General features: G+C 41.4%; 1 protein-coding gene across 16 annotated transcripts in view; it reads left to right on the top strand.

Moving 5' to 3' along the window:
* Positions 1-21,234, top strand: part of ZNF585B (zinc finger protein 585B) — a 36,769-nt gene extending 15,535 nt beyond the window's left edge. For 3 of the 16 annotated variants that reach the window (XM_054538371.2, XM_024236295.3, XM_054538372.2), the window contains exons 3-6: positions 6,343-6,411; positions 12,763-12,889; positions 13,167-13,259; positions 15,687-21,234. In XM_054538371.2, coding sequence (XP_054394346.2) covers positions 6,343-6,411; positions 12,763-12,889; positions 13,167-13,259; positions 15,687-17,704 — 2,307 coding nt within the window. In that variant the 3' untranslated portion in view covers positions 17,705-21,234. 16 annotated transcript variants of the gene reach the window in all.
* Positions 21,235-26,531: the final 5,297 nt, after the last annotated feature.

The following is a 26,531-nucleotide window of genomic DNA, read 5'->3' as shown; positions in this document are numbered from 1 at the left end:
GTAAGAACAAATTATACAGAAGTCCTTAAAGGAATTAAAGTGTTGATTCAACACCCCCAACGCAGTCAAAAATGATGGAAAAGGTCATGTGATTTTACAGTTGATTTTCATGCCAAAGTTTTGAGTAATAGATAATATCAGAAATTATTCTCAACCTTGTTTCAGATTTTTGTTTTATTTTGCTTACAGAGTTAACATCGATGCCCAAAAGAACTGGAAATAAATAGATTCAGAAGTCAAATGTATTCACTAACTGTATTCAAGAGTAGATGAGGCTGGGTGCCGTGGCTCACGCCTATAATCCCAGCACTTTGGTAGGCCGAGGAGGGCGGATCACCTGAGGTTGGGAGTTTGAGACCAGCCTGGCTAACCTGGTGAAACCTGTCTCTATTAAAAATACAAAAATTAGGCGGGCGCCTGTAATCCAGCTACTGGGGAGGCTGAGGCAGGAGAATCACTTGAACCCAGGAGGTGGAGGTTGCGGTGAGTTCACGCCATTGCACTCCAGCCAGGGCAACAAGAGCAAAACTGTGTCTCAAAAAAAAAAAAAAAGAGTATATGAAAACAGTAGAGTAATAGTTTATCACTGGGAAAAAAGTGAAGCAAGCACTATTTTCTCATTCAGCAGCCCAGTCCAAAGTCAAAGAAGTCTAAAAACTAAAATAGTAAAATACCTCAAAAACTACTGTATATCAGAAGTAATGGTACACAGTCTAGCAAAACAGTACCAAAAATAATTTAGAGAAGTAATTTACCTTATGCAATTACATTTAAAAATCTAGAAAAAAAGAATGAAATTCTAGTAGCATATTGTTTCCCACCAAGCCTTCATTGACCACTTACCACATTTTCATTTCTACGTGTTAAGACTTTCATTTAAAATATTCTACTTTTAATAAAATTAGTATTACAGAGATGGAGAGAATTATTTGCATTTGGCATATCATTAAAGGTTTTTGTGTTTTTTGTTTTGAAAATTTTATGTTTAACATTTCTGAATATTACACCGGCACTGTGTAAACAGGAAATCTGTTTCCAGGATATAGAATTTGATATCTTATCAATAAGATTTTATTGATAACTTCTAAGATATCTTATATAGTTATGAGGCTTTCATAATATTAATGATTTTTTTCTACTTTATCTAATGGAGCTGGGAGATATTATGTAAAGTTTCCCACCACCAACGTATTTCTCACTATTATTTTCCTATAGTTTCCTATAGTTTATAAATTTTGATGCTATGTAATTTGGTGCAGTGACAGTAATGGCATCTGAGATTCATTTCAGATTGTGTCCTTGTCATATTTAATTTTTTTTGTGAGAATTCGGCTTAAATATTAAGGTGGAGGCTCTTGCTTCCTTTCCTTTGGCAATTACAGATAGGCCTTTGCTCCTCCTTTTACTGTCATCCTTTGGAGTCCTTGTACATTTCTTCTGTATAGCAGTGGAAAGATACTTTTTTTTTTTTTTTTTTTTTTTTTGAGATGGAGTCTCACTCTGTTGCCAGGCTGGAGTGCAATGGCATGATCTCGGCTTACTGTAGTCTCTGGCTCCTGGGTTCAAGCGATTCTCCTGCATCAGCCTCTGGAGTAGCTGGGATTACAGGTGTGTGTCACCACGCCCAGCTAATTTTTGTATTTTTAGTAGAGATGGGGTTTCACCATGTTGGCCAGGATGGTCTCAATCTCTTGACCTCATGATCCGCCTGCCTTGGCCTTCCAAAGTGCTGGGATTACAGGCGTGAGCCACCGTGCCTGGCCAGAAACACATTTCATGTTATGTTTCTGATGGGGATTCCTGTTTTATATATCTTTAACCATATACTATGTATTTTTGCTTTGTTTCTGTGTCCCTTCAGGTAATTTGGAAGTTTTGGATCCTGTTTTTTCTTTTTCTTTTTTTTTTTTTTGAGACGGAGTCTCGCTCTGTTGCCCAGGCTGGAGTGCAGTGGTGCGATCTCGGCTCACTGCAACCTCTGCCTCCCAGGTTCAAGCAATTCTTCTGCCTCAGCCTCCTGAGTAGCTAGGATTACAGGCGTGTGCCACCACACCCTGCTAATTTTTGTATTTTTAGTAGAGTTGAGGTTTCACCATGTTGGTCGGGCTGGTCTTAAACTCCTGACCTCAGGTGATCCGCCTGCCTCAGCTTCCCAAAGTGCTGGGATTACAGGTGTGAGCCACTGTGCCTGGCCTCTGTTTTTTCTTTTGTTCTTTTAGTGGCAGCTTTATAACATTACCTTCTTTAACTCCATCTTTATATCTATCATTTAAGACTATCTATTAAATTTGTACTGTGAATAACAATAAAAGTTCTATACTGCCACTTCAAGGATTTTTTTATTAGATGTTTTTATTAAACTCTTTTTTTTTCTATTTTCTTTTTGAAACTCCTTATTTCCATTTTATGTTGCTCACTTGTCTTTACCACCTTTTGTGCTTTTTTTTTTTTTTTTGAGACAGAATCTCACTCTGTCGCCCAGGCTGGAGTGTAGTGGCACGATCTCTGCTCACTGCAACCTCCACCTCCCAGGATCAAGCGATTCTTCTGCCTCAGCCTCCTGAGCAGCTGGGATTACAGGCACGCGCCACCATGCCTGGCTAATTTTTGTATTTTTAGTAGAGACAGGATTTCACCATATTGGCCAGGCTGGTCTCGAGCTCCTGACCTCATGATCCATCCACCTCGGCCTCCCAAAGTGCTGGGATTACAGGCGTGAACCACCGTGCCTGGCCTACCTTTTGTGTTTTAGCAGGGTCTTTTCATTGCTTTCAAGGAGACCTTTATTTCTGTGTTGCTTTAAAAACAAAAAAACTTTACTGAGTTCTGCCAATTAATTTTTCAAAAATTTACATAACCACATTCTTAGCCTATCTGTTTTTCCACTATTTCTTCCTTGGGTTTAATTATTTTATTTTATTTTATTTATTTATTTTTGAGACGGAGTTTTGCTCTTGTTGCCCAGACTGGAGTGCAGTGGCGCAATCTCGGGTCACTGCAACCTCCACCTCCCAGGTTCAAGCTATTCTCCTGCCTCAGCCTCCCTAGTAGCTGGGATTACGGCATGTGCCACCATGCCCGGCTGATTTTGTATTTTTGGTAGAGACGGGGTTTCTCCAAGTTGGTCAGGCTGGTCTCGAACTCCTGACCTCAGGTGATCCGCCCACCTCGGCCTCCCAAAGTGCTGGGATTACAGGCATGAGCCACCGCGCCTGGCCTGTTTAATTATTTTAAGTAGTTATAATTATAGTGAATTCCTTGAATTCATGGTGGATGTTTTTTCTGTTGTGTGTCAATTTATTTGTAGTATATTACTTGTAGTGTATTCCTCTTAATCTCCTCTCTATTTTTGTTTCATCCTTTTTGCTCATAGTATCTTTGTACATCAGGCGATGCTTATTATTATCTTTGAGTGAGGAGGTTTCTTCCTGGACAAACTGTTATTTTATTTGTTTTTTGAGACAGGTTCTCACTCTATCCTCAGGCTGGAGTGCTGTGGTGCAATCACGGCTCACTGCAGCCTGGACTTCCCAGGTTCACTCGATCCTCCCACCTTAGCCTGCCGAGTAGCTGGGACTACAGGTACGCGCCACTGGAACTGGCTAATTTTTGTATTTTTTGTAGAGACAGGGTTTTACCATGTTACCCAGGCTTGTCTTGAACTCCTGGGCTCAAGCAATCTGCCTGCCTCAGCCTCCCAAAATCCCAGGATTACAGCATGGACCACTGCACCCAGCCTGGACAAACTGTTTATAAGAAGCTCATTTGGTGAGGTGGTAAAGCTCTATTCCAGCCTAACGTGACATCTCGAGTTCCTACTAAATTCTTGATAACATAGGGTTTGGGGGTTGGGGAGTTTGGTGTGTGTAGGGTGTGACTATACAAGTGTATGATAAAGAGAAAAATTAGAACATGTATATTCTTTTCAGGTATATAGGTACCATTTTCAAAGAAATGATGTTCTGAGCCCTATAAGCACAATCAATATGCATCACAAGAAAAAAACTGTAATCTCTGAATGCAGTTAAATGAAGAAATCAACAAGGTAGCTTTCAAGAATCATAATTTTACATATTAAAAATTATAAATATCTTTAGTACTTTTCTTTCCACTTCCAACTGCACGCTCATACCCTCCCCTGAATCCAGTGACCTTTATACAAAGGACCTCTGAATCTTTATCTCTACACAATCAATAATATTGTGACTGTGTTAATAATATAGCTTTCTTTTTTTTTTTTTCTTTTTCTGAGACAGAGTTTCACTCTTCTTGCCCAGGCTGAAGTGCAATGGCGCAATCTCGGCTCACTGCAACCTCTGCCTCCTGGGTTCAAGTGATTCTCCTGTCTTAGCCTCCCAAGTAGCTGGGATTACAGGCACGTGCCACCACACCCGGCTAATTTTTGTATTTTTAGTGGAGTTGGGGTTTCTCCACATTGGTCAGGCTGATATTGAACTCCTGACCTCAGGTGATCTGCGCCTTGGCATCCCAAAGTGCTTGTAAAACACTGGAATGGCCTGGCTTGGTGGCTTACGCCTGTAATCCCAGCACTTTGAGAAGCTGAGGCTGGCGGACCACCTGAGGTAGGGAGTTTGAGACCAGCCTGACCAACATGAAGAAACCCAGTCTCTACTAAAAATACAAAAATTAGCCGGGCATGGTGGCACATGCCTGTAATCCCAGCTACTGGGGAGGCTGAGGCAGGAGAATCACTTGAACCCGGGAGGCGGAGGTTGTGGTAAGCCAAGATCACGCCATTGCACTCCAACTGGGGCAACAAGAGTGAAACTCCATCTCAAAAAATAATAATGATTAAATAAATAAATAAATAGTAAGCTCTCTATTCAGCTAATCTCTATCACAATTAATAATAAGCTCTCTATCTACCACCTAGTGTACACCCTCGTATATATCCTGTCAGCTAAATCTCAACATATACAAAATTTAAGTCATTTTTTTTTATTTCCCCAGCCTTCTCTACACATTCATGGCACCAGAATGTACATAGTGACACAAAATTGATGACTAAGAATTATTTCTTAATCCTTTTTCTCCCTTCATATTCAACGTCAGGTCTGCCTCCCTAATAATTAGTGCCATTTTCCTTCTACATCCCTGTTAACATTATAACCTTACATATTAGGTTGGTGCAAAAGTAATTGCGGTTTTGCCATTAAAAATAAAGGCAAACAGATACTTCTCAAAAGAAGACATCTGTGCAGCCAACAGACACATGAAAAAAATGCTCATCATCACTGGTCATCAGAGAAATGCAAATCAAAACCACAGTCAGATACCATCTCACGCCAGTTAGAATGGCAATCATTAAAAAGTCAGGAAACAACAGATGCTGGAGAGGATGTGGAGAAATAGGAACGCTTTTACTCTGTTGGTGGGAGTATAAATTAGTTCAACCATTGTGGAAGACAGTGTGGCGATTCCTCAGGGATCTAGAACTAGAATTACCATTTGACCCAGCAATCCCATTACTGGGTATATACCCAAAAGATTATAAATCATGCTACTATAAAGACACATGCACATGTATGTTTATTGCAGCGCTATTCACAATAGCAAAGACGTGGACCCAACCCAAATGTCCATCAGTGATAGACTGGATTAAGAAAATGTGGCACATATACACCATGGAATACTATGCAGCCATGAAAAAGGATGAGTTCATGTCCTTTGCAGGGACATGGATGAAGCTGGAAACCATCATTCTGAGCAAACTATCACAAGGACAGAAAACCAAACACCATATGTTCTCACTCATAGGTGGGAATTGAACTATGAGATCACTTGGACACAGGGTGGGGAACATCACACACCAGGGCCTGTTGGGGGGTGGGGATCTGGGGGAGGGATAGCATTAGGAGAAATACCTAATGTAAATGATGAATTGATGGGTGCAGCACACCAACATGGCACATATGTACTTGTGTCAAACCTGCACGTTGTGCACGTGTACCCTAGAACTTAAAGTATAATAAAAAAAAAAAGAAAAAAATAATGGCAAAAACTGCAATTATAATAAGCACAGTTGTCCTTCAAATGATGCAGGTTTGGGGCACTGACCTCTGTGCAGTTGAAAAGCTGTGTATAACTTTTGACCATCCCCGAAACTTAACTACTGATAGCCTACTGTTAACTTACCGATAACAAAGAGTTGGTTAACATGTATTTTGTACGTTATATGTATTATATTCTGTATTTTTATAATAAAAGTCAGCTAGAGAAAGGAAAATGCTTTTAAGAAAATCAAAAGGAAGAGAAAATATATTTATTATTTATTAAGTGGAAGTGAATCATCATGAAGGTCTTTGCCCTTATGGTCTTCAGGTTAAGGAGGCTGAGGAAGAGGAGAGTTTGGCCTTGCTGTTTTGGGTGGCAAAGGAGGAAGCGATGAAGGTAAAAGGGAGGGCAGGAGAGGGAGGTACACTTGGTGTAATTTTACTGAAAAAAGAAATCTGTGTTACAAATGGACCCACACAGTTCAAACTCATGTGGTTCAAAGGTCAATTGTAATTCACATTCTCTCATGTGAATTGTGCAGTGAGTCTTTTCAATGATCTTCCTGTCATAACTATTCCAAAATATTCCAAATGTTTTGGAATAATCTTTCTTTAGCAGTATATTTTTTAAAACTTTTTATTTTGAAATATAGATTCACAGAGAATTACAAATTGGTACAGAGGGTTCTCCCATGAATTTCATTTATTGTAGTACATGATTCTTTTTATTCATTGCTGGATTGTTTGCTGATATTTTGTTGAGGATGTTTGTGTCTAAAATTATGAAAGATACTGGTCTATAGTTTTATTTTTTTGTGCTTTCTTTGGTTTTGATGTCAGTAATACTGGCTGTACAAAGTAAGTTTGGAAGTGGTCTTCCTCTTTTATTTTCTGGAAGAGTTAGTGTAAAAATGACACTAATTCTTCTTCTTCTTCTTTTTCTTTTTTTTTTTTTTTCGAGACAGAGTTTTGCTCTTGTTGCCCAGGCTGGAGTGCAATGGCGCAATCTCAGCTCACCGCAACCTCCACCTCCTGGATTCAAGTGATTCTCCTGCCTCAGCCTCCTGACTAGCTGAGATTACAGGCGTGCGCCACCACGCCCAGCTAATTTTATATTTTTAGTAGAGACGGGGTTTCTCCATGTTGGTAAGGCTGGTCTCGAACTCCTGACCTCAGGTGATCTGCTCGCCTCAGTTTCCCAAAATGCTGGGATTACAGGCGTGAGCCACTGCACCCGGCCAAGACTAATTCTTCTTTGTAAGTTTGGTAGAATTCCCTGGCAAAACTAGGCCTAGAAATTTCTTTTCACCAACTTTTAAATTATGAATGTAATTTAATAGTTATAAGATTATTTATCTTATCTAAATAAGCTAATTTATTTAGTTTATCTAAATAAGTGTTTGTATTCCCATATTTTTTTTTTAATGGTTCCTAGATCTGTCATGATATTTCCTGTTTTATTCCTGATATTGCTGATTTGTGTCTTTTTATTTTCATCAGTCTAGTTGACTAATAGGCCAATCAGCCATATTTTATTGATTTCTTCCCCCCAACAAATGGATTGTGTTTTATTGATTTTTTTCTGTTTTTTGTTTTGTTTTCCCGATTTTTTTTTTTTTTTTTTTTTGAGACAGAGTCTCACTCTGTCGCCCAGGCTGGAGTGCAGTGGCATGATCTCAGCTCACTGCAACCTCCTCCTCCCAGGTTCCAGTGATTCTCCTGCCTCAGCCTCCCAAGTAGTTGGGACTATAGGTGCGTGCCACCACACCTGGCTAGTTTATTGTATTTTTAGTAGAGACGGGGTTTCACTATGTTGGCCAGGCTCGTCTTGAACTCCTGACCTCATGTGATCCACCCTCCTCGGCCCCCCAAAGTGCTGGGATTACAGGCTGAGCCATCATGCCCGGCCAGGTGTATTTGTTTTTAAAATGACCTTTGAGATTTCTTCTTTGACCTATAGGTCATTTAACTGTGTGTTATTAATTTCCAAATAGTTTTTGCTTTTCCAGAAAGCTTTTGTTTTTATTTTTTAATTCCTTTGGAGACTTTTCTGTGGTCTTTCTGTTACTGATTTTTTGTTTGATTTCCTTGTGGAACATACTTTTTATTTTATTCGTTTAAATTTGTTGAGGTTGGTTTTATAGCTTAGGGTATGGTCTATCTTGGTCATTTTTCTATGATTCTTGAAAAGAATGTGTATTCTGCTGTTGTTTGTTGCAGTAGTCTATAAATATCAATTAAATACTGTTGCTTCTTTTTCTGTATATTTGATGATTTCCTGTCTAGTATTTTGATAAATTGCTGAGGTGAGGGAAGGGTATTCAAGTCCCTAGAATACTTTGTTTATTTGTTTTTGAGATGGAGTCTTGCTCTTGTTGCCCAGGCTGGAGTGCAATGGCGTGATCTTGGCTCACTGCAGCCTCCACCTCCCAGGTTCAAGCAATTCTGCCTCAGCCTCCCAAGTAGCTGGCATTACAGGCATGCGCCACCATGCCCAGCTAATTTTGTATTTTTAGTAGAGACGGGGTTTCGCCATGTTGGCCAGACGGGTTTTGAACCCCTGACCTTAGGTGGTCCATGCGCCTTGGCCTCCTAAAGTGCTGGAATTACAGCTGTGAGCCACTGCACCTGGCCAATACGTTCTTTAAATATGTGCAACATCATGTGGAAATAGGCATTCCTTTAACTGTGCAATTCCAAATTAGATTTTTTATTTGGACGATCATAGTTTTCAAAAACATGTTATTACAAAAAAATTTAAATATATACTAAAGAGAATAGTATAAGCAACCCTTTCACCTATTGTACCTTTTACCCAGTTTCAGTCATCATCAACATTCTGCCATTCTTATTTCATCTAAAACCACCTTCCTATGCAGCTCCTGGATTATTTTAAAGCGAATCTCAAACACAATGTTTTATCTAAAAATACTTTGATATGTATCTCAAAGAGATATGAATTCTTTTTTTCTTTTGTTTAGCATAACAAATAAGTCAATATCATACCTACAACAAAACAACAGTAATTCTTTGTTATCATCTAATACCCATTGCTTGCATTTCTCTAAATTGTTGTAAATATCTTTTTAAGATTGGTTCATTTTAATTAGGAGCCAAAGTCCACAAGGTGCATTTGGTTAGTATGACCCTTAAGTCTCTTATTTTTTCATTTTTATTTATTTTTTTGAGACAGGGTCTCCCTCTGTCACCCAGGCTGGTGTGCAGTGGTGCAATAACGGCTCACTGGAGCTTCGACCTCCTGGCTCAGTCGATCCTCCCACCTCAGCCTCCCGAGTAGCTGAGACTACAGGTGCCTGCCACCAGGCATGGCTAATTTTTTTGGTACTTTTTTTAGGGACAGGGTCTCACTGTGTTGCCTGGGCTGGTCTCAAACTCCTAGGCTCAAGCAATCCACCCACTTCGGCCTCCGAAAATACTGTGACTATAGGCGTGAGCCCCTGCCCCTGGCCTTAGGTCTCTCTTTTTTTTTGAGACAGAGTCTTGCTTTGTCGCCCAGGCTGGCGTGCAGTGGTGCAATCTCGGTCCGCTGCAAGCTCTGCCTCCCGGGTTCACGCCATTCTCTTGCCTCAGCCTTCCGAGTAGCTGGGACTACAGGCGCCCGCCACTGGGCCCGGCTAATTTTTTGTATTTTTAGTAGAGACGGTGTTTCACCATGTTAGCCAGGCTGGTCTCGATCTTCTGACCTTGTGATCCGCCTGCCTCGGCCTCCCAAAGTGCTGGGATTACAGGCATGAGCCACCGCGCCTGGCCCTATTTGCTATTCTTTAAACTCATGTGGTGGTTTTTTTTTGAAGATGGAGTCTTGCACTGTCGCCCAGGCTGGAATGCAGTGGCGCAATCTCGGCTCACTGCAACCTCCGCCTCCTGGCTTCAAGTGATTCTCTTGCCTCAATCTCCTGAGTAGCTGGGATTCCAGGCGCGTGCCACCGCGCCTAGCTAAGTTTTTGTATCTTTAGTAGAGAGGGGGTTTCAACATGTTGGCCAGGCTGGTCTCAAACTCCTGACCTCGTGATCCACCTGCCTCAGCCTCCCCAATTGCTGAGATTACAGGCGTGAGCCACTGCGCCCGGCCCTCATTGTGTATTTTAATATTTATTTATTTGTTTATTTATTTTTGAGATGGAGTCTCACTCTGTTGCCCAGGCTGGAGTGCAGTGGTGTGATCTTGGGTCACTGCAACCTCCACCTCCCGGGTTCAAGCGATTCTCCTACCTCAGCCTCGGGTAGCTGGGATTACAGGCACACACTACCACGCCTGGCTAATTTTTTGTATTTTTAGTAGAGATGGGGTTTCACCATGTTGGCCAGGCTGGTCTTGAACTCCTGACCTCAGGTGATCCACCTGCCTTGGCCTCCCAAAGTGCTGGGATTACAGGCATGAGCCACTGCACCCGGCCTTATTTATATTTTTTGAGACAGGGTCTCACTCTGTCACTCAGGTTGAAGTGCAGTGATGCAATCATGGCCCACTGGAGCCCATCTCTCCATCTTTGTTCTTGTCTTTGCTGGGCAATGTCCCCCTTACCCCATACTTTGTATTACTCTTCTTATCTTCCAAGTTAAATTCTTCCACTTTATGAAATGTAAACTTATTCCCTCATGTAGAATGCACCTTTTCTTCTTTTTAGCCCTCAGGGAGTCTCAGATAGAGATCTACTTTTGAACACCTTAATGAACTTAATATCTTCCCTTTTTCAAACTTTGGTCTTATTTATTTTCTATATATTTCAGGTTGCTTGAAGACTAGTAACATAAATAATTCATTTCTGTGTCCTCAGGAGTAGCATAATGACTGGTCCTAAATTGATCAGCCACTGTATGGCAGGTTGTTCATCCACGCGCTAGAAGACTAAAAGGCAGCCTATTTCTTTCTTTCTTTTTTTTTTTTTTTTTGAGACGGAGTCTTACTCTGTAGCCCGGGCTGAAGTGCAGTGGCATGATCTCGGCTGACTGCAACCTCCGCCTCCCAGGTTCAAGCGATTCTCCTGCCTAAGCCTCCTGAGTAGCTAGGATTACAGGCACCCACCACACCTGGCTAATTTTTTGTATTTTAGTAGAGACGGAGTTGACCTTCTGATCCACCTGCCTCAGCGTCCCAAAGTGATGGGATTACAGGCATGAGCCACCGGGCTGGCCAAGACAGCCTATTTCAATGGCCAGTTTTGAAAAAATGAGTAATTGACTGACTGTAGAACAGAACAAATAGCTGGAATTCTTTGTTAGATTTCTGTGTTCCACAAATTATGTAAAACTAGATTTTTTTTTTTTTTTTTTGAGACAGAGTCTCCCTCTGTCGCTCAGGCTGGAGTGCAGTGGCATGATCTCAGCTCACTGCAAACTCCACCTCCCGAGTTCAAGTGATTCTCCCGCCTCAGCCTCCCAAGTAGCTGGGACTATAGGCACCTGCCATCAGCCTGGCTAATTTTTTGTATTTTTAATAGAGACGGCATTTCACCATGTTGGCCAGGCTGGTCTTGAACTCCAAACCTCAGGTGATCCACCCACCTTGGCCTCCCAAAGTGCTTGGATTATAAGCATGAGCCACCGTGTCCGGCCCCCTCTGACATTCTTGCTTGGATTACGGGCGTGAGCCACTGCGCCCTGGCTAAAACTGGATACTTAATATGTGACCTATGTAAAATATAATTTCTTAGAAATTTCTTATCACTCAGGTGTATACATTTGTCACAAGGTCAAATGGCAAAATAAAGATTGTTGCATTTAATTGTATTATACTAAATTTGTTAACCTTGTCAGGTTAACAAATGTTATACCCTAGTTAATAATTTGCATTTTGTGGTGCTTAAGAGAAGGTGTAGTGATGACTACAATTTACATTGAAATACATAAAAAAAAGTAAGATGGATCAATGTGTAATGAAGCAAGTAGGGTAAGGTGTTAATGGTAGATCTAAGTAGTAGATGTATAGGTTTTTACTGTACAATTCTTTCTAATTTTCTGTATGTTTAAATTTTTCATAATAAGCTATTAGGGAAATGGGTGGCAGGTTCTTTAAAAAGGAAGCAAATTGGCCAGGCGCGGTGGCTCACTCCTGTAATCCCAGCACTTTGGGAAGTCGAGGCGGGAGGATCACGAGGTCAGGAGATAGAGACCATTCTGGCCAACATGGTGGAACCCAGTCTCTACACAAAATACAAAAATTAGCCGGGTATGGTGGCACATGCCTGTAATCCCAGCTACTCAGGAGGCTGATGCAGGAGAATTGCTTGAACCTGGGAGACGGAGGTTGCAGTGAGCCAAGATCACGCCATTGCCTGGGCCAAAAGAGCGAAACTCCATCTCAAGGGAAAAAAAAAAAAAAAAAAGGCCAGACGTGGTGGCTCAAGCCTGTAATCCCAGCACTTTGGGAGGTCGAGGTGGGTGGATCATGAGGTCACGAGGTCAGGAGATCGAGACCATCCTGGCCAACATGGTGAAACCTTGTCTCTACTAAAAATACAAAAATTAGCTGGGCGTGGTGGCACGCACCTGTAATCCCAGCTACTCGGGAGGCTGAAGCAGAAGAATCGCTTGAACCCGGGAGGTGGAGGTTGCAGTAAGCCAAGATCACGCCACTGCACTCCAGCCTGGGGAACAGAGCAAGACTGTCTCAAAAAAAAAAGGAAGTAAATTAAAAACAACAAAACCCGAGTTCCATAATCCCAAATATAGTCACTCCACCCTGCAAAGCTGACTATGCACATTGAACAGGAATGTGCCCTTACAGGGATCAGTGTCCTTCAGGGATGTGGCTATCAATTTCAGCAGAGAGGAATGGCAGCACCTGGACCTTTCTCAGAGAAACCTGTACCGGGATGTGATGCTGGAGACCTACAGCCACCTGCTGTCAGTAGGTAAGCACAGTCACCTTGGTATCTGAAAGGAGGCTTCACTGAGAGTGTTTTCATTCTCAGTTGATGAATGCTGTTGGCATCTTAAATAGGTGATGGTTTTGTCCTTTTTTCCTCCAGGGTTCTCTGTTTGTTTAGGGCATTCAGAATATTACTCTGTTCTCAGAGATATCTGGTTACTTTCCTAAAGAACAAACCGTCATTGAACAATAAGACTATACTTGTTGGGCTCTGAAACATAATTAGCTGGACCCAGACCTTTATCATTTCCCATGAACAGGGTATCAAGTTCCTAAACCAGAGGTGGTCATGTTGGAGCAAGGAAAGGAACCATGGGCACTGCAGGGTGAGAGGCCACGTCACAGCTGCCCAGGTGAGTGAAGTGAGGTGAGTGTGACTCAGGTTAGGTGGGAGATGGGAGGAAACTCAGCTGTCTTGAAAAACACTGGAACCTGTGAAGTGCGATTAAGACCACTCTTCAGGAAGGTTCTGAATTTTTTGTATTGCTTGATGCCTCTCAGATCACTAAATGCCTTCTACCTGGATGACCTTCCTTGCTGATTATAAGCATGTGCCAATCAGCCTCATTAAAGATATATCTTCATTATGTTCCTTTTCTGTAACATTCCTTTTTTCCCTGCCTTCCATATTGTCCTAGAGTCTCTCGTTTACATCCAGGTATTCCCGGATCTGCTTTCTTTCAAAATTACTCTGTGTCACACACTCCCACTCCTGCTACACCCCTTTTATTTCTGTCTTTCTCACTGTGAGATGCCTCAGAACTTTATCTCTGGGCCACGTGCAGTTGCTCATGCCTGTAATCCTAGCACTTTGGGAGGCCAAGGTGGGTGTATCTCTTGAGGTCAGGAGCTTGAAACCAGCCTGGACAACATGGCAAAACCCCATCTCTACTAAAAATACAAAAATTAGCTGGGTGTGGTGGTGCATGCCTGTAATCCCAGTTACTTGGGAGGGTGAGGCACAAGAGTTACTTGGGAGGGTGAGGCACAAGAGTCACTTGAACTCGGGAAGTGAAGGTTGCAGTGAGCCAAGATCATGCCACTGCACTCCAGCCTGGGTAACAGAGCAAGACTCAGTCTGAAAAAGAAAAAAAAAAAGAACTTTATTTCCAATCAGGCTCTCTAACTATTTTTGCTATAGGAATGGCCATGAGATTTCTCATATCTTCCCAGTCCTTCAGGCCTTTCATCCAGCTGATGACTTGGGAATCATTGTCACTTAATCTTTGGGAATACCTCTCTGCTCTGTTTGACATGACATGATTAATCACCCTTTCTCACATTTCCTTCTGATGTTGCTTGAGCAATTCCACACTGTTAGGGTCTCTCTTCCTGGTTGGCTTTGTTTGTTTGTTTGTTTGAGACGGAGTCTCACTCTGTCGCCCAGGCTGGAGTACAGTGGCTCAATCTTGGCTCACTGCAACCTCCACTTCCCAGGTTCAAATGATTCTCTTGCCTCAGCCTCCCGAGTAGCTGGGATTACAGGGGCGGGCCACTACGCCTGGCTAATTTTTGTATTTTTATTTTTATTTATTTATTTTTGAGATGGAGTTTCACTCTTGTTGCCCAGGCTGGAGTGCAATGGTGCGATTTCGGCTCACCGCAACCTCCGCCTCCCGGGTTCAAGCGATTCTCCTGCCTCAGCCTCCCACGTAGCTGGGATTACAGGCATGAGCCACCATGCCCAGCTAACATTGTATTTTTAGTAGAGATGGGGTTTCTCCATGTTGGTCAGGCTGGTCTCGAACTCTCGACCTCAGGTGATCCGCCCGCCTCAGCCTCCCTAAGTGCTGGGACTACAGGTGTGAGGCACCACTCCCGGGCTAGTTTGTTTTTGTCATTGCTTAATTTTTATATTTCACTTGATGAGGTTTGAGTTTAATCATTGTCTTTAGTTTAGGACACACTATGACCATGAATATGGGTGAAGATTCTAATTTTATTTTTGTGATAATATCCCCTTTTCTCTCTTTCCCCTCACCCATCTCCCTTCCCACCAGAAGCCACTGTTTTGTATAATGGAAGCATTTTTTAATTCGTGCATGTCGTAAAATTTAAAGTGAATTAGGGGTGTGGATCATTAGTTTATATAAGTCTTATTATGCTATATATCATGTTTTTTGCCTTTTTCCATGTCTGTCCATGGTGTTGTCTGTTCATCTAGTTTATTTCTTTTAATTGCTGAATTGTTCCCCAGAATGTTTCATTTAAGTAGTGTCACACCCTTCTCATGAAATTACCCACCCTTACCCTTTTCTCTGTGTTCAAGCTGGATAAGCCATTTTTACCTTCCTCTCTAGCCTCTGCTAGCTGCTCTATAAGCAAAAAATGACTTATTATCCCTTGAAAAAGCGTTTGGATTTCAAACCTTATTACAGGAAATCTCTGGAAAAAAAAGACTTCTTTCCACAATGAAAGGGAAGATGATGATAGAGATGATGTGAGATTGTATTTCATTCTAGAATAACGGTGACAGATTGATAACCAGATAGAGTATTATCAGAAAAGAAAATAAGTATCTAAGTGATGTTGCTTTAATCAAGAAAATATTGACTACAAATAGGCATTATGAATATAAGGCTATCAGAAGAATAATTCATGTGAACCCAAACATTTTACATCTCCCTAAAAACCCTATCAGTGTGACTCATTTGGAAATGACTTGAAGCATAATTTAGATCTACACATTCATAATAGAATCGATGCTTCAAAGAATGTTAAGAAGAGTACTAAATATGGTAAAATGTCTTTCTATACTTACTGTGAATGTACTCCAACAGGAGAGAAATTATGGGACCATAATCAACATAGAAAAATCATTGGTTATAAACCAGCTTCCTCTCAAGATCAAAAAATTTATTCTGGGGAAAAATCCTATGAGTGTGCCGAATTTGGAAAGAGCTTCACCTGGAAGTCACAGTTCAAGGTACATCTGAAAGTTCCTACAGGAGAAAAACTCTATGTATGTATTGAATGTGGGAGGGCTTTTGTACAGAAGCCAGAATTCATCACACATCAGAAAACCCATATGAGAGAGAAGCCCTATAAGTGCAATGAATGTGGAAAATCCTTTTTTCAAGTATCGTCTCTTTTCAGGCATCAGAGAATTCATACCGGAGAAAAACTATATGAATGTAGTGAATGTGGGAAAGGCTTCCCTTATAACTCAGATCTCAGTATACACGAGAAAATTCATACTGGAGAGAGACACCATGAATGCACTGACTGTGGCAAAGCGTTCACACAAAAGTCCACACTCAAGATGCATCAGAAAATCCATACAGGTGAGAGATCCTACATCTGTATTGAATGCGGACAGGCCTTCATCCAGAAAACACAATTGATTGCACACCGAAGAATTCATAGTGGAGAAAAACCGTATGAGTGCAATAACTGTGGCAAATCCTTCATTTCCAAGTCACAACTTGAGGTACATCAACGCATTCACACAAGACTGAAGCCCTATATATGTACCGAATATGGGAAGGTCTTCAGCAATAATTCCAACCTCATTACACATGAGAAGGTTCAAAGTAGAGAGAAATCTTCCATATGTACTGAGTGTGGGAAGGCCTTTACCTACAGGTCAGAGTTGATTATTCATCAGAGAATTCACACTGGAGAGAAACCTTATGCATGCAGTGACTGTGGAAAAGCCTTCACTCAGAAGTCAACACTCACAGTGCATCAGAGAATTCATACAGGAGAAAAATCTTATGTATGTATGAAATGTGGACTGGCCTTCATCCGGAAGGCACACTTGGTTACACATCAAATAATTCATACTGGAGAGAAACCTTATAAATGTGGTCACTGTGGGAAATTGTTTACTTCCAAGTCACAACTCCATGTTCATAAACGAATTCACACAGGAGAAAAGCCCTATGTATGCAATAAATGTGGGAAGGCATTCACCAACCGGTCAAATCTCATTACACATCAGAAAACTCATACAGGAGAGAAATCTTATATATGTTCCAAATGTGGAAAGGCCTTCACCCAGAGGTCAGACTTGATTACACATCAGAGAATCCATACTGGGGAGAAGCCTTATGAATGCAATACTTGTGGAAAAGCCTTCACTCAGAAGTCAAATCTTAATATACACCAGAAAATTCATACTGGAGAGAGACAGTATGAATGCCACGAATGTGGGAAAGCCTTCAACCAGAAATCAATACTCATTGTTCATCAGAAAATTCATACAGGAGAGAAACCCTATGTATGCACTGAGTGTGGAAGAGCTTTCATCCGCAAGTCAAACTTTATTACTCATCAAAGAATTCATACTGGAGAGAAGCCTTATGAATGCAGTGACTGTGGGAAATCCTTTACCTCCAAGTCTCAGCTCCTGGTGCATCAGCCACTTCACACAGGAGAGAAACCCTATGTGTGTGCCGAGTGTGGGAAGGCCTTTAGTGGCAGGTCAAATCTCAGTAAGCACCAGAAAACTCATACCGGAGAAAAGCCCTACATTTGTTCTGAATGTGGGAAGACCTTTCGACAGAAGTCAGAGTTGATTACACATCATAGAATTCATACTGGAGAGAAACCGTATGAGTGCAGTGACTGTGGGAAGTCTTTCACTAAAAAATCACAGCTCCAAGTGCATCAACGAATTCACACCGGAGAGAAGCCTTACGTGTGTGCTGAGTGTGGGAAGGCCTTTAGCAACAGGTCAAATTTGAATAAACATCAGACAACACACACTGGAGACAAACCCTATAAGTGTGGCATCTGTGGGAAAGGCTTCGTTCAGAAATCAGTGTTCAGTGTCCATCAGGGCAGCCATGCTTGAGAGAAAGTGTGAGAAAACCCCACTGAGGGTTGGGTCTGATTGTACACTGTTGCATGCATGCAGCAGAAAAATATGTATATTATTGTAAACAGAAATGACCACATCAGAATGTCACACATGGCTGTCCTGGAGAGGGCCTCTGAGAAGGCACTGAATGAGGCGAGGGACCCTTCCTATATTGTCACCATCCCCAGTAAACCTTGGGGCATTATTCATACTGACAAGGAACTGAATCAATTTGGTGAATAGGAAAAGCCTTCTCATGAAAACTACAATGGAACACTGTTACCAAATTCTTCATAAGAAAGATCATGTTATGGGAATGATAATCCTGTTTACTGTGGATTAGGTATAGTGCCAACAGTTTGAATGGTAAGACAACATAATATGTATGATAGTGATGAATCCTTCTGTGAGTTGTTTGTTTCAGAACACACTGTCTAGTAGAATTGTGGGTATTTTCTTCTTTTGAATCCAACACAGTTGTGCATATCCAATTCCCCATTGAGTATTTCTATCAAGCAAGAGATACTGCAATAAGACAAACTCCCTATGTATTCAGACACAGACCTCAGAGTATATGTTGAATCCCCATTGTCATAGAAAAAGACTTGCAGCCCCCTTCGTTATCTGCCAGGACTGTCTCTGAGCCCCACAGGTTCTCAGCACATTGTGTTTGACACCCAGCACAGTGTTTTTTCTTTCTTTCTTTCTTTTTTTTTTTTTTTTTTTGAGACAGAGTCTTCCTCTGTCTGGCAAGCTGGAGTGCAGTGGCACTATCTTGGCTCACTGCAACCTCCGTCTCCCGGGCTCAAGCAATTCTCCTGCCTCAGCCTCCCGAGTAGCTGGGATTGCATGTGCCACCACGTCCAGCTAATTTTTCTATTTTTAGTAGAGACGGGGGTTTCACCATGCTGGCCAGGCTTGTCTTGAACTCCTGACCTCATGATCCGCCCACCTCGGCCTCCCAAAGTCCTGGGATCACAGACGTGAGCCACTGCACCCGGCCCAGCACAGTGTTTTATACACTCCCACCACCCTCAAGAAAACCTCTGAGGTTAGGATTTTCAGGTCATCTGGGACAACTTAAATTCTTCCTTCTGCTATTACAATTCTTCCCACTCAGTTGCCTGCTCCTTTTTTTTTTTTTAATTTACTTGTCGCTGAGTTGAAGCCCAGCATTTTACTTTCCTTAATGATCTGACTTTCATAAGTTGATAACTCATGAAATCATTATCTTACATTATATGAGATATGAGATAAATCATAAATCATATGAAATCGATAACTCATATGAAAACCAACCCCACCATATGTTCACTGTCTACTTGTGTCCATGTTCGTCCCATGCACCCCACAAGGACCTTCCCTGCCATGTGCTTCAAACATCAGTTCAGTTCCTGACTCAGGGCCTTTGTATTTGCAGTGCCCATTGCAAAGAGCACAATTCTTTATTTTATCTATGGCTTGTCCCTCATGTCTTTTTTTCCATGACACCTCCACACAGGACTTCCCTGCCTGCCTGGTTTAAAATTCCAGCCCCTTACCCTTCCTCCTTTATTCTTCTCCCTAGCACTTTCCACCATACTGCCTGGTATATTTTGCTCATTTCTCTGTGGCTTCTACACTAGAAAATATTTCCCTTTTGTTCACCGCTATGAGTCTAGACCCATGACTGCCATACAGCAGGCATTCCATAAATGCACCTGTGGAGAGTTGACCGGTGCTTGTTGCGTGACTTCTCTCTGATTTTTTTCTGTGTTGCAGCATAAGAAGCGCTAACAGGGAGAACCAACTTGCCTAAAACACACCAGGCTTTTTCACCTCTAGTCTGTACCTGGGCTGTATCCCTTCTCAACCCTAAAGTTAAAAAGTCATTGTAAACCTTTTGGTCTGATGCTAAAGAAGGAAAAACAGGTACAGGAAATCCCATGTGGATGCTTGCTTCCAGGACTCCCTGCCATGATTCCAGAATCCCACAGCTCCAACGTGATTGGAAAAGACTCCCTGCTCATTTTTCCTCAGCATGCACAGCTCTGCCCTGTCTCAGTTGCAACTCGACAGAGCCCCACTTACTCCAGAACCTAACCCATACACCGGCTCATCCTGCCCCGAGAGGAGTGCCTGAAGCCAATAGCAGGAAACTAGAGCAGACATGGGTGGATCTTCATTGGATATTAGGTATCTTGCCCTAGATAGGCAGCAGTGGCCTTACAGATGCTGGCAGATGATCTGATTAGATGCACAGTTGCTGGGTGGCCCCTCTGGAACTTGCAGAATGGTCTGTCTGGGGCCAGTCTATTGGCAGTTCTGGGAGTGGGAAATATTTGGGCTCCGCAGAGATGGTTTCACCTTTAAGAAGGGCAGTATGGGGAGGTGAAGATGGGGCCCAAAGGATAGAACATAGTCAAAGGAGCAGGGCCACAATGCCCCTTTAATTCCCAAGCCCTAGTTGGGCAGTGCTTGGTGACACATCCCATTACCTCACCTTGGATCAATGTCTACTGAGCCATCATTAGCTCTGCTTCCTCACTTCTTCACAGTATCTGATGGCCCATCACATGCTGCTCAACATCTTAGGCCAATGTCTGCTCACCCATTACCTCCCTTCACCTCGTCCAGCACTGTATCTGAAGCTTCACTATTCTTCCTTCAATTTTGGATATTTTGTGATACAACATTATCCCTAACTTAGGACAATGTCTGCTGAACCTCAGGAGGGTGCCTGGAGATCACCTCTTCCTTCCTAACATACCCTAGAACAAGGTCTGGTCCCCTTCATTATTCCCATTTTACCTTACTCCTAAATGTATCACTCCTCATGAATTCCAGGAAATATGGAGGAAAACACATTTCACTGTACATGACTTTCAATAATTTCTCCTTAATATTTATTGTAACGTGACATTTTAGTGCTGACATATATATGTATATGTATACCCATTTATATAAAAGACTAGTTTTTAGAGAAATTTTAGGTTCACAGCAAAATGGGGCAGAAGGTACAGAGATTTCCCATATATCCCCTACCCTCACGTATACACAGCCTCCCCCATCATCAACATCCCCCTTCAGAGTGGTACATTTGTTACAATTGATGAAACTACATTGACACTATCAGCCAAAGTCCATGGTTTAATTAGGGTTCAGTCTTGATGTGCATTCTGTGGGTTGAGACAAATGAGTAATGACATGTATGCATTATTACAGGAGGATAAAGAGCAGTTTCACTGTCCCAATAATCCTCTGTGTTTCGCCTACTCTCCTAAACCCCTGGCTATTTTCTTTTGTCTCCATAATTTTGCCTCTGAACCATAAAGTATGCAGCCTTTTCAGATTGATTTGTTTCACTTAGTAATGTGGATTTAAGTTTCTTCCATGTCTTTTTGCAGCTTGCTCTTTTTTTTTTTTCCGCATTGAATAATATGCTATTGTCTGGAAGTACCGTGATTTATTTATCCATTCACCTACTGAAGGACATCTTAATTGCTTCCAAGTTTTGTTGATTATGAATAAAGATGCTATAAACACCTGTGTGCAGGTTTTTGTGTGAACATGACTGTAATATTTTAAGGTCGTATTTATTGAGGTACAATTTACATACAGTAATATTCACCCTTTTTAATGTAGAATTCTCAAAGTTTTGACAATTACATCATGCAGTCAATACCACAGTCGAGACAGAGAACAATTCCCTCACTTCCCTACATTTCCTCCTATTACTTTTTAGTCCATCCCTTTCCCCACCCCCAGCCCCTGATGATCACAAGCCCATTTTCTGTCTGTATAATTTTGCCTTTTCCACATGTTGTATAAATGGAGACATCCTGTGTGTGTCTCTGTGTATATATGTGTATGTATCTCTCTTTTTGAGTCTGACTTGTTTCATTTAATGTGATGTATTTGAGATCTATCCATATTGTTATATGAGATAAAAATGGAAAATAAGGTGATGAAAAGATGCTTGACATCTTTAATTATCAAGAAAATGAAAATGAAAACCACAATGAGATACCTGTACACACCTTTTAGCATGCCTAAAAATAAAGACATAATGCTGAGAGTTGGCAACAATGCAGAGCAATGGAAACTTTCATGCATTGTTGGTAGAAATGTAAAATGTTACATTCACTTTGGGCAAAAAGTTTGGCAGCTTTTTTTTTTTTTTTTTTTTTTTTGAGATGAAGTTTTGCTCTTGTTGCGCAGGCTGAAGTGCAATGGCGCGATCTTGGCTCCCCACAACCTCCACCTCCCGGGTTCAAGCGATTGTCCTGCATCAGCTGCCCGAGTAGCTGGGATTACAGGCATGCATCACCACGCCTGGCTAATTTTGTATTTTTTTAGTAGAGGTTTAGTTAGGGGTCTCTGCATGTTGGTCAGGCTGGTCTCGAACTCCTGGTCTCAGGTGATCTGCCCGCCTCAGCCTCCCAAAATGCTGGGATTACAGGCGTGAGCCACCATGCCCGGCCTTGGCAGCTTCTTATACTGTTAAACATACACTTATCATATGACCCACCAATCCTGCTCCTAGATATTTGCCCTAGATAAATGAAAAATTGTTTATATAAAAACACGTGTACTCAAATTTCACAGCAACTCTATAATTGCCAAAATTAGGCAACAACCCAAATGTAACAGTAGGGTGACTAATTAAACAGTGGGTGACTAATTGAACATCTATACAATAGAATACTACCCCAACATGAAAAGAAGTGATTTATTGACACTGGCTGCAACATGGATGAATCTCAGAAGTACTGTTTTATTTTACTATGTGATAATTTAAATGACATTTGAAAAATTATTAGATACTAGATTATAAATATAGATTTATGTATTTTAATTTTATGTGTACATATACACTGTATATTGTGTTTACAGTATGTTATAGCACATTATATTATACCTACTACAAAATAGTTTCCATTTTATATAATATATAGTATCTATTGTATGATTATATAATTTTTATATTTTATATATCAAACTTTCATGTAACATTTTAGTTATTTCTACTTTTACATAATCACATTTAATGTTTATAGTATAAAGTTATAACTATAATAACAGGTCATAGGGTTCAGACAGCCTGCAGTTGGAAGTGGTCAATATTTTTATTGTTTGTCAAGAATCCCAATTCTGGCTGATTTAGCATCAAGGAAGCTTTCTCCAGCTCTGGGCTTTTGCACCAACTGTGTTCTCTGGGCATACACTGCTTCCCCAGTGCCCATGCGTCTTGCTTTTTTCTTCCATCTTTGAAAAGCATACACCCCACCATTTGTATCTGAAGTAACACATCCATTGGGGTCACTTTCTGCTGTATTATTTTGTATATATTTGTGTTGCAGGCATTACCATCTGATTTGATATATTAAATATTTCTTTTTTTTTGGTTTTTCATCCAACCTTTCCACTAGACCTTATGAGACCTGGACTTGGTCTGTCTTGTTTCTGCTGTGTCCAAGGCACCCAACATGGTGCCAGCACAAAGCAGACACTCAGTACAAGCTTGTTAAATGAGTTCATGAATGAACAAACGAACGAATGAACGAACGAATGAATAACAGTAGTATTGACATTGACCAAATGCCCCACACAGATTGGCTAAATGCGTGGGGAGGTGGTAGGGTTGGTTCCAGGTCCTCTAATTCAAAATCTAATGCCCCTCCCCATGCTTCAGCATATCCCAGCCCTAATTCCACGTGCGGGTGGTGCCCAACCAACCTGCTACCCTCCTCCCAAGTATCCTACCTACATCCTTCCCTGGCATTCCACAAGGTCTCCCAACTCAGCCTCCTCTTGGTCACAGTGGCATACCATGTCGGTGGAGGACAGTCGTAAGGGACCCAGTGGCAGAGGTCTATTACCATTGGCATCTACCCTAGTACTTTCAATCCTGTACCCCATCATCTGTGCCATATGCTCCACCCCATTCACTGGAGCAGCCACCAGCAAATATGGAACCTAGGGAGTAAGAGGAATGTGACAGGGCCGAGGGTTCTGGGCCTCAGGCACTTCATTGGAAAATGAACGTGATGCAGTGTGGCAGATGATGACCCCGTGGCCAAAGTCAGGTTAAAGCCATGGTTGTCATGCACACTTGCCCTAATGTCAGAATGAATTGAGCCCTCCACCCTCAGCTTCAGTGAGGCTACTGTGCCCATGTGACTCTTATCTATGTTATATCCTACCCCACCCTATCCTGCTCTACTCCCCACTCCCCATATCATACCACTTATTCACTACAGTACTTAATTCTACCTTATGTTGATTCTATTATTGGTTTTAAGTATAACTATCATAATTTATAAATAAGATCACAATCTTTGTCACTATTTGTTACATGCCTTTAATTATTAAGATACCATGAATAATATATGAACTCTGATGCTAAGAAATCCTGTCCATTCTAGTTTCTACCACTTTCAGATTGGAGTTTGCATGAGCACAATAGCCTCAGCTCTAGAGGTAATGTTTTTCTCCCTCTGCAAAATCAACACAATTAGATTACTTCCTTAGTGATATTATTATGGTGTTATTTCAATATTTATTATAATAATAGATATTGCTACTAAAACAAAAGCTGGTATTTTCTGTTTCCATCTGTGAAATAGGATAATGTAAACACCACATTAATACAAGCGTTTATATTAAGTTTGTGACTATAATAAATGTCAATCCTGAGAACCCGGTGTGTTCTATTATACTCTGAAAAATGGGCCCATTTATAATTCAGTGTTGTCTATTGCTATGGTCTAAATGTCTGTGTCCCTTTGAAGTTCGTATTAAAGCCTAATCTCCAGTGGGATAATATTAAGAGGTGGGGCCTTTGGCAGATAATTAGGTCATGAGGACTTTGCTCACATGAGTTGGATCAGTACCTTATAAAAGTCACCTAAGGGAGCTTGTTTGCCCTTTCCACTATATGAGGACATAGCAAGATGGCACAATCTATGAAGCAGGGAGTGCTCACCAGACACTGAATGTTCTGGCATCTTAATCTTGGATGCGATGGCTCACGCCTGTAATCCCAGCACTTTGGGAGGCCAAGGCAGGTGGATCACCTGAGGTCAGGAGTTCGAGACCAGCCTGGCTAACATGGTGAAACCCCGTCTCTACTAAAAATACAAAAATTAGGCAGGCGCCTGTGATCCCAGCTACTCAGGAGGCTGAGGCAGGAGACTCGCTTGAACCCAGGAGGCAGAGGTTGCAGTGAGCCAAGATCGCGCCCAGCCGATTTGGAGGGTTTTTTAAAAACCATATTCCTGCTACTAATCTCGGGTAGCCTGTATTCTATGTGTATCTGCACTAGTTTATACCTTGTCTTTTCATTCTCTTTACTATCACTTGATGAACTAAAATTATTATTTTAATATAGTCAGTTTTATCAACCTTTTACATATAATAATTTCTTGGTGTTCTGTTTAAGAGATCTTTCTATTGCCACAAAGTCTAAAACACATTTACTAATATTTTTACTAAAAGTATTAAAGCTATGTTTTTAACATTTGAATCATTAATACACATAGGATTGGTTTTTGCATATGCTACCAATTCAACTTCTTTTATTGTTTTCAGCCTATCCAAATTTTCTTCCTATACATGGCAATTTTCATCTTTTTTTCTTAGTAAACTTCCTATTTTATTAAATTTTCAAATGGATTTCTCAAAATACCCTTAGAATTCTCGAGTTTTAAATCTTTCTCTCAGTAGCAATGTTCCTTTTTCTTTCTCATGTTGTTTTCTTTCTCTATTTTTTTCAAAATAGACTTTTTTAATTTTAATTTTTTTTTTTTTAAGACAGAGTCTTGCACTGTCACCCAGGCTGGAGTGCAGTGGCACGATCTGGACTCACTGCAACCTCTGCCTCCTGGGTTCAAGTGATTCTCCTACCTCAGCCTCCCGAGTAGCTGGAACTACAGGTGTGCGCCACCACACCCAGCTAATTTTTGTATTTTTAATAGAGACAGAGTTTCACAATGTTGGCCAGGATGGTCTCGATCTCTTGACCTCACGATCCACCTGCCTCGGCCTCCCCAAGTGCTGGGATTAGAGGCGTGAGCCACCGGCACCCAGCCTTTAATTTTTATTTTAAGTTCTGGGGTACATGTGCAGGATGTGCAGGTTTGTTACATAGGTAAGCGTGTGCCATGGTGGTTTGCTGCACCTGTCAACCCATCACCTAGGTGTTAAGCCCAGTATGCATTAGCTATTTTTCCTAATGCTCTCCCTCCCCCCACCCCACCCCCAACAGGCTCCAGTGTGTGTCGCACTGGGAAACCAAATTGTGTGACTCGCTTTATTGTAGTGGTCTAGAACCAAACCCTAAATATCTCTGAGGTATGCCTGTGTTTGTATAATACTATTGTTATGGAAATAAAAGGGTCTCAATCCAGGCTCCAAGAGAGGGTTCTTGATCTCTTGCAGGAAAGAATTCCAGGTGAGTTGTAGAGTGTAGTGAGAAGAGATAGTTTATTGAAAGCTACTCCACAACAGAGTAGGGTGTCCTCAGAAAGCAAGTGGAGGAACATCTGTTAAGTTTTTCTTATATAGGGGTCTTGTCTATGTAAAGACTAAACTAAGCTGTGCCTATGCGTGGGTGGCCTGACATTATGACAAAATTTATTATTCTATTGATTTAAAGAAAACTATCCCTGATATTTTAGTAAGTACATCAAAGTATAACTATAATGATCTTGAAAGCATTTATTGTTATGGGTATTGGACATCTGGACTTACTGTTCTAGGAGTTTGTCCTTGCAGGCATTACCGGGCTGCTTCCTTCACTGTAAACATGTTAGGACCATGAGTTGTGACTTGCAATGAA

The sequence above is a fragment of the Pongo abelii genome, chromosome 20 (assembly GCF_028885655.2).
Source record: "Pongo abelii isolate AG06213 chromosome 20, NHGRI_mPonAbe1-v2.0_pri, whole genome shotgun sequence".
NCBI classification, from domain to species: domain Eukaryota; kingdom Metazoa; phylum Chordata; class Mammalia; order Primates; family Hominidae; genus Pongo; species Pongo abelii.
Note: the sequence above shows the minus strand (reverse complement) of the source record. Positions and strands in the feature narration are given on the sequence as shown.